The sequence below is a fragment of the Elephantulus edwardii genome, unplaced genomic scaffold, assembly GCF_000299155.1.
Source record: "Elephantulus edwardii isolate Elephantulus edwardi_28Jun2011 unplaced genomic scaffold, EleEdw1.0 scaffold00328, whole genome shotgun sequence".
NCBI lineage: Eukaryota > Metazoa > Chordata > Mammalia > Macroscelidea > Macroscelididae > Elephantulus > Elephantulus edwardii.
Genome location: NW_006400078.1, coordinates 525,080 through 533,728, shown reverse-complemented (window position 1 = coordinate 533,728; position 8,649 = coordinate 525,080). Strand labels below are relative to the sequence as shown.

The following is an 8,649-nucleotide window of genomic DNA, read 5'->3' as shown; positions in this document are numbered from 1 at the left end:
TAGTCTTTTTTATATATTTTTTATTAATTTTGATGAACATTTACAGAGATTTTGGATTTCCATTCATTCATTGTTGGATCAGCCCAGTCTTGAACTCTGGACTGGTTCCCTGCTCGGGGCCCCAAGTGCAGGGCTCCAGAGAACCATTCCCATGCCCAGCCATAAGACGCCTCACACAAACATCAGGGTCTAGAACTTGAACCCCTGGGGCCCTGGATCAGGAGTCCAACAAGAGAAGGGAGGAGCAGAGGGCAATGTTTCTGATCTCAAGAAAGGCTGTATGATCTTAGACAAATCACTTGGCTTCTCTAAGGCTGTTTCCTTCTCTGAAAAAGTGGAGTGAATCTGGAGTTAGCAACCTGCAGTGAAGTTGAAATAAGACCGTGAGTGTGGCAGGCTGCCACTGTGAAGGCCCTAATGCCTTCTTTGCCTTGTGAACTCTTGGGCCAAGCTCAGCAGCCCAAGGAAGTGCCCAGTGCCCAGAAGAGAGTCTAAAAAAGGGGTACTTGGCTTTGGAAACAGAGTTAGAAGTGGACATGGGCAGAGGAGAGTGGAGGCAAGGCCAGGAGTGAGTTGGGACAAGGACCCACCCTTGGCCCTTGTCAATCTGTAGGGGGGAAATCAAGACCCAGCCTGGACTTCCCATCCTTCTCCAAGGTCAGGAGAAAGTCGGGACAAGGATCCACCCTTGGCCTTTGCCACTCTGTGAGGTAGTAATCAAGGCCCCCTGGAACAAGCTCCAAGGGAGGCCCAGGGCTGTGGTATACGGGGCTGAACAAGGGGTCTTTGAACTCTGAGGAAGGCCCCAGCAGGCTGGGGATGGCAGGGGGAGGGGGCAGGACCGAGCTGGCGGACAGCTGGCCAGGAGGAGTAGGGATTGTTGGAGTGACCTTCAGTGACTGTGAAGACAGAGGGGCCACAAGGCCTGAGGTTTGATGAGGCTGCAGAGTTGATGTGATGTTCTGAGCTGGGTGTGGAGAGGCTGAGGCCTGGAAGACACTGGACTGCCCCTCACAGCTCTGGGGCACAGGGCTCCCCGGAGGAGCCGAGGGAGAAGCGGGGTCCATGGAGTACTGGTGCAGGTGCTGGCGGAGGGTCCGGTCCAACCACGCCAGCTCTTCTTTCAGGAGCAGGATCTCCTTCCGAAGGGCATTGTTGTGCTTCTCCAGGGACTCGTGTTGCTAGGGGGAGAAGTACGGAGGGGTCGTCAGCCAGTAGCAGACCCCAGTGTGAGTCCTCATTCCCAGGGTCCTGGGTTTCAGAGGGAACAATCCTGCCACCCATCTGGCCGTTCCCTCCCCAGCCCTCTGCCAACCCACGTCACTGTTCTACCTCCTCGTAGGACCACTCATCCCATCCATATTCTCTTCTCCTCAACACCAGGGCCTGTATCATTCTCACCCGCTACCTCCAGCTGCCATCTGACCTGGTCCCAACCCATCTCCACCAAGTCCATTCTTTTGCAGAGTGGCCCTAAAGGACAGAGCCCAGTCGGGCTCCCAAGGCTGTTACCCACAAGGAGCAGCAAAGGCAATTTTGGTGCTCAACTCAAACAGAAAGCCCTGGGGACAGAGCCCCCAGCTGAGGAAGACGGGGCTCCCATAAAGCTGACACACAGCCTTGACAACTCCCGGGACAGCTCCCCTTTGTCCTGTAAGGTTGCCATGAATTAGAGCCAATGGGTTTAGGAACCTTTACAGACACTGACCGCCGCATCTTCCCCGAGGGTCCTAACCATCCACCTTCATGTTGGTCTTAGCAGTGGGGCGCTTATCCACTGTGCCACCAGGATTCCTTTCCTGAGCTGGTCCAACTCCAAGTCCCTCCATTCTCCTTGCAGTAGCCTGAGGCTTCCTCAAGTCCACAGCCACGGTGTCATTGACCACACAGAGTGGCTGTGATGGTGCCACGACTCCTCAGGACCCCAGCCCCACCTGGCGTTTGCAGCTGCACGGGGGCCCAGCCCTCCTCTCAGCTTTCTCACACCAGCTCCTCTTTGCTCTCACTCACTTCCTGTTCCTCGAATGGACTGTGCTTCCTGGACACATTTCCTGTTTCCTCCACAAGGATACCTTCCTCCCCCAGCCCTCACTCCAGGCCCGTCCCAACGTGGCTTCATGTGCACTTGGGATGTCAGTCTGTCCTGGGCCCTCTGGGCTGCCCAGGGATTCCTCACACCCAGATTGCACCCTTCAAAATACTTAGAGGCAGGGTTGGGGGGACTCCTAGGGTTGTATTTTTCGGGTTCTGTCCTGTCAAACCCTGGGTTCTGAGAACCCACAGCTCTGAATAGCCATTTATGAGGTCAATGGTGAAAAACACCTGAAGATATTTATTTCTATGTCTTCTAGTGGTGTCCTGCCTGCACAGAGAAAAGGGGCAACCCTGAGGGTCTGTTGCCATCCAAGGTCAAGCAGCACAGCGTGGGTGAAGCCTTCCTTACAGTTAGGTAGGAAAAGAGACTTGAAGGCAGGAAAGAGAAAAAAAGAAGCTGGTGCCCAGTAGCGAACAGGCCTTCATTAGTAGCCCTGAGAGGGACGCCAGGTGACCGCTCACAGAGGTCGCAGAGTAGCGCAGGCAAAGACAGTTTTCCTCTATAGGGCCTTTAAGGGACACCCAAAGAGAGTGATAATTTGCTCAGGAATTCGGGACAGTTTGTCTTGTCAGTGTGTGGTCAGGCTCAGGACCTCATCAGGATCTGGTCATCTAGTCGACATGTAAATTATCGGGTTTTTTTCAAAGGATATCAAGGCCTGGGGTTAGGCCTAGAGAGAGCTGTGACATTCTGCCTTCATTTACCCCCACACCTCCTGCCCACTCCCATCCCATCTCCATATTTGGGGCAGAGATTACAGCCTCCCTTTCTTCAGATGAGTACAGTGAGGCTCCAGGCTCGGTAAAATAAGGGCTTCAGAATTAATGAGACAGCAGCTGGGACTCAACATCTTCAGCTTGAACTGGGAGTTTCTCCTGACGTGATCTCAACTACACACAGCGGAACCCTGACAGCGATTAATCATAGTTGATAACTCAGCTCCCGGGGTCCTGGGGCCCATCCGGGGCACACGAGGTGCAACTGCTGGGCAGGGTGATCCAAGAATGTGCATTCTAAGTGTCTCAGCCCGGGTGGGTCTGGGTTCCCCCGCCTGCCTTCCACTTCCTGTCTCTCCTCCTCTTAGACAGAAGGCACCTTGAAGGCAGAGCCCCATAGCTCAGCTTGTACTCGGCTTCTGGTTGTAGGGAATAGTGCGCCCAGGCCAGTGGTAAAGGGCATGGCGCCTGCTTAGTGGGGCTGATGAGAAGAAGGGAGACCCACCTGATGCAGCATGTCCGCCTTGTCCATGTGTTTCTGCCGGTTGCGCTGAGCAGAAGCCCGGTTCTTCTGCTTCCTCTTCAGCTGCCTCTGGTGCTCCTCGGGGTCCTGCAGGGCACCAGGCAGAGGGCTCAGCAGATGGGCATTGGAAAGCCCTGTTCAGCCCTAGTCAAGACCCTGAAGGTCCCCTTCTCTCAGAAGCCCCCTCTGCTCCCTTACACCCTGTGGAAGGCTCCACCACCTGGTGATAACCTGGGCCCTGCCACATGTCTCCATCATAGCTTACCTGGGGACGACAGCACGTGCGGAAGTGTCTTGAATCAAAGATGAGGTGCCTGAGATTCAAACTCAAATAAACTGGTTTCTAACCCCACACTCTCATTTTAAGCTATGTGACTTTGAACTCTGACTCAGTCCCTCACTCCTGGCCACCTTGAACCTGGCCACCTTGGCTGTAAAAGTCGGGGGCGACAGGGCCTTCCTTATCACGAGGGAGAGGCAAGAGACAGGGTTTACAAAGGGATGGAGCTCATGTAGGGACAGATCTGGAGCCTTCAGCCGTTAGCTGGTAGTTAATAAGTGTCAGCCACTGATCTTATCACCCAGTGCTGATTTCCTGTCAAGCGCTTGATGGCCTGAACCACCGAGTCCCTGATGACAGCCCAGAATCCATGTCCTTGTGCCTGCAATTCGCTTACCCAACAAACACTAGCTGAGTATCTACCATGTGCCAAGACGGCCAGGGGCACAGAAGTTACCCACACAACAGAACTCCCTGCCCTCAGCTTGCCAACACGCTAGCAGGGTACAAAACAGAATAAATGGATTCAAGAATGGGGAGCCTATTTTGGTAGAAGAGGGGATGTCCAAGTTGTAGCTCCTCTCCCCTCTACTCTGGGCTTCTTAAAACTTAGCCTCAGCATTGAAGCCTCATGCCCAGCACCCTGGAGGGCGAGGTCATGAGGGAATGCTAGGGACCACCACAGCCTAGGCCTCCTTCCCGCGTCCCTCGGATCTGAGCTGTAGCTGGGGGTGGGGAGAGCTCAGGCACGGTCACCGTGACCAAGGGCCTGCTCGTGGTCACAGCAGCCCATTCCAGACATGGGGGGAGGGGGGGAACAAGGGAAAGGGGAGAGCTGGCGCTTGGAGGAAAAGACCCCATGAGAAAAAGGGTGGGCCTCAAGGCACTTGGGTCCCAGGAGAGGGGCCACCAGGGGAAGCCAGGGACAGGAGAACTTAGGAGAGAAAACTTCTATAAAGGCGGTCAGTGGACAGCAGGGGGTGAGTGGAGAGAAGCAGGTATATACCGACACAAAGCAGGTCACAGACACCAAGCTGAGCCTGGGCTGGGGCTGGAAACAAGCAAACCCTGAGGCCCAGCGGGGGGCTGTGTGGGGCCCAAGTCACACAGCCTATGGTCTGACGCTGGGACTGGATGCTCCTGACTGCATTCCTTACTGAGTAAAGGGCACCCTTGGACACAGCCCCCTGTCACCCGTCCTGGTCCCCTCCACTCACCATCTCAGCCAGCAGCCCATCACTCCCACAGAGGCAGATGGGTTGGTTGGGGACAGCAGATTGTCTCTCCAGGTTCAGAATGTTGTCGCTGGGCGCTGTCTGCGGTGACCTCCCTGTGCCCTCTGGAACCCAAGGAAGTGGCTGTGTTTAAAACCCCCACTGGCCACTCCACCCCCAGTCAGCCAAGTTTCAGTTTCTCCTAAAGCCACCAGCTGCTCAGAATCCATGTGGTTGGAATTTCCTAACATGGACTAGCCTTCCAGTTGGGCCCCTTCTCCCAGGACCCTGGTGGGTGGCCAGGCAGACAGAGCAAAGCCCAGGTGTGGAGAGGGTGCTCTGGGGGGAGGGAGGGAGGGAGGAAGGGAGGGTTGCTGAGAAAATCTCTAGGGCATCCCATAGGGCTGATGTGAGGGACTGCGAGAGTGCCTGAGCTCTGAGATGGGGGAGCTCAAGTCTGGCATAGTGGAGCTAGTAAGTGACTTGCCTTCTGACTAAGGATGACAGAAGAATAGATGCCTTCGAATGTGGTGCTGGAGAAGAGTCTTGGACACACCATGGCCTTCCAAGAAAACAAATAGATCTGTCTTGGAGAGGGTGACGCCAAGTCTCTCCTTGCAGGCTAGGATTTTGAAGCTCCACCTCACTTACTTTGGGTACATGGCCAGGAGAGATCGGACCTTGGAGAAGGACATCATGCTTGGGAGGGTGGATGGACAGCACAGGAGAGGGACACCCAGGCTTAGATGGATTGATACAGTAAGTAGGGCAATGGGGGTTGTTGTGTTGGAGTTAGTGAGACTGGCTCGGGACAGGGAAGGGTTCAGAGCTGCTGTACGTAGGATTGCTATACATTTCAAGTGACTCAATGGCACCTAACAATAACATACTATGACAGGTTTGGAAGCGGGAGTGGCATCCACTTCCTAAATAACGTGCCCCCCGAAACTCTATGAACCTTGATAAATGTCGATAGTTGTAGAGGGGCTTCAGGCCTTTTGTTCATGGGGTCACTATGAGTCATGCTTGACTCGAAGGCGGTCAACAGCAACAACATCTCTAAAGGTGTGAGGAGGAGGATGATACAAATACTCCCGCATAGAATGAACGTGAGGAGTAATGGACTAAGCCAGTCGTGCCTGAATCCTTCAGAGTCCAATACTCAGGTGTGTTTGGGAAAATAAACAACGGTTTCAAAAGATTTCCCGTGTCCTTAAGCAGAGAAATATAAATGATGGTGTTTTCACACAACAGAGCATGCAGCCGGGTGGGGGGGGGGGAGCCAAACTGCCCAGCTGTGTGGCCTCAGAGACATAAATTTATCCTTTGGACCTCAAGTTCCTAATCTGTAAATGATCAGAAAAGTAGTTTGGTGGTGGACATTAAATGGAATAAGGCAGATAAAGCACTTGAAAACCTGCTTGGACTAGAACAAGAGCTAAAAAGAGAAACACATAGAATTTCTTCTGTTAAAGGTGACGGAAGAGTCTGGGAACAATTAATGGAGACGACTGAACGACAGGGTGTGTGTACATGATTCATGTCCCTGTACCGTGACCGTGAAGATGTCAACATGGCAACTGTTCCGGTACCTCCGTCTACATTACTGCTGTCAAGTCAACGCCAGCTCGCAGCTGGTAGACTTGAACCACCGACCTTACAGTTAGCAGCCCATATGTTACACTCTACGCTAACAGGGCTCCTTACCTACAATCTTAACTCATTACCGTCATCAAGTCGAAGCCAACTCATCACTGGCGCGCCATCAGGTTGTCAGAAGCCGTCAATTGCTGGGGAGGAGACCGCCCATCTTTCTCCCTCACAGCTGCCGGTGGATTCAAACAGCCAGAGAACCATAGCCTCTGGGTTCATAACCCAACTCCCTGCTCACCCGCCTGCCAGAGCTCCCCCTGACCTGTATGTTATTTGTTGTAATGTGCAGTAGAGTCAGAACTACCTCATAGCTGGCCTGCCAGTGATTTTTCAGTGACAGTAAGTTGCTTGGAAGGAGATTGCCCGTCTTCCTCCTGCAGGGGATGATTCGGGCCACAGGTCCTTAAACTGGTGGCCCAGCTCCTTACAACCAGGCCACCAGAGCTCCCTCCTAACTTACCACAAAGAAACAAAAAGTGTTTGCTGTGATGACTGGTGGAGAGTCGGAGCTGCTCTTCTCATGCCTAAAAGTGCAAACCATCCAAACCAAACTCAACCTGCTGCCATGAAGTCCATTCCAGCAGGTAGCAACCGTGCAAGGCAGGGCAGGTAGCGCCGCCCACAGTTCTCCCAGGGCTAAGCCCTTCCCAAGCTCACTCTCACAGTTTGCTGTCAATGGACAGCCATGGGATCAAACCTTTTGATTAGCAGCTGCTGCTTTAATAACCACACCACCAGGGCTCCTTCCAAAACACCCATTTGTAGGACAATGGCAAGCTGCAGCCAGAGTTGAACCGTATAATTACTACAAAATTTAATAACATGGATAAATAAATATTTAACAATCCATTTCTGTCCCATGGATTCTGAGCCAGCGGCCCTCCACTGGGCTTCCGAAGCATTAAATCCTCACAGGAGGCCACTGCTCATCTTTCTCCTCCAGCGCAACTTGTAGATTCAAACTGTTGACCTTTGGGTCAAGAGCACGTGGCAAGCAGCTGTGCTGCAATCCCAGAGGTGAGCAGTTTGAATCCACCAGATACTCTGCTGGAGAAGGAGGGACAATCTCCTGCTGTACCAGTCAGATCTGATTTGACGGTACATGCGCGTGCACACAGACACACACACAATAATAAAATAAAATAAAGGTTTTTAAGGAAAAAAGCACAACACATAGCACATGATAACACCAGAGCTTCTCAAATAGGTAAGATCAGTATCAAAAATATGGGGGGTAGATAATTTTTTGTCTCCTAAGTGTGATGATTGGGTGTTCACACTCTTGTATGGCTTGTGCCTCCCTTAAGCCTTGTTACAACGTAGACAAATTACCCTTCTGATATGAAAAGAAAATAAAAATGAGGGTAGGGTAGTGATGAGAATGCTAGACTTAAGAATGGTGGCCTGGGGATAGTCCGGGGGGAACACAGCTTAATTGTGTGTGTGGTGTCTTGTTTAAACTGTAGGAAAGTTCTCTTTAGTAGTTTTAGGGAGCTCGGGTGGCATAGTCCACAGGGTGTTCTGCTACTGACCCAAAGCTGGTGCCCCTGGAGGTTCAAATCCACCTTAGGGTCCTCAGCAGAAAGTTAGACCATCCCCTCCTGTGTGACTGACAGCCTCTGAAACATAGCAGAGGGTCAGGCTTGAGTCCATTCCAACCAAACAGCATGAGAAAGAGAGAGTTGGGGTATACCGGAAATGTTTCATCATAAAAATGTCTATTAAAAACTCGAAAACCCTGTAGTTGTCCACTGCCATGGAGACGGACAAGAGAAGGAGACAGGACCGGTCCTTGCCATCCTGGGTGCTGCTGGAGTTCACCGTTGAGGCCACTGTATATGCTGTGTCTTCCAACCTATGGGGCGCAGCTTCCAGCAGAGCGTACATCAGATAATGCTCTGTTGTGGTCCGTAGAGTTTTCAGTGGCTAATTTTCAGAAGTACAGTTGTTCCTCAGCATCTGTGGGGGGTTGGTTCTGGAAAACCCCACCCAACCCACTTAGGACACTAAAAATCCTCTGATACCCAAGTTCCTTCTATAAAAGGGCATAGTATTTACAGACAGCTGATACACATTGCCGCATAGTCTCACTGAAAACCTATTGCTAGTGTGAAACACAATGTGAAGGAAGCATTGTGTGAAACACACTTTTTTATATATTTATATAT

General features: G+C 52.1%; 1 protein-coding gene across 1 annotated transcript; it reads right to left on the bottom strand.

The window, feature by feature from the left end:
- Nucleotides 1–602: 602 nt before the first annotated feature.
- On the bottom strand, nt 603–6,561 carry BATF2 (basic leucine zipper transcription factor, ATF-like 2). The gene is made up of 3 exons (XM_006901527.1): nt 6,556–6,561; nt 3,317–3,421; nt 603–1,181 (listed from the first exon to the last, which is right to left on the bottom strand). Exons 1-3 carry the CDS (start codon nt 6,559–6,561, stop codon nt 603–605), a joined length of 690 nt encoding a protein of 229 aa, XP_006901589.1.
- Nucleotides 6,562–8,649: the final 2,088 nt, after the last annotated feature.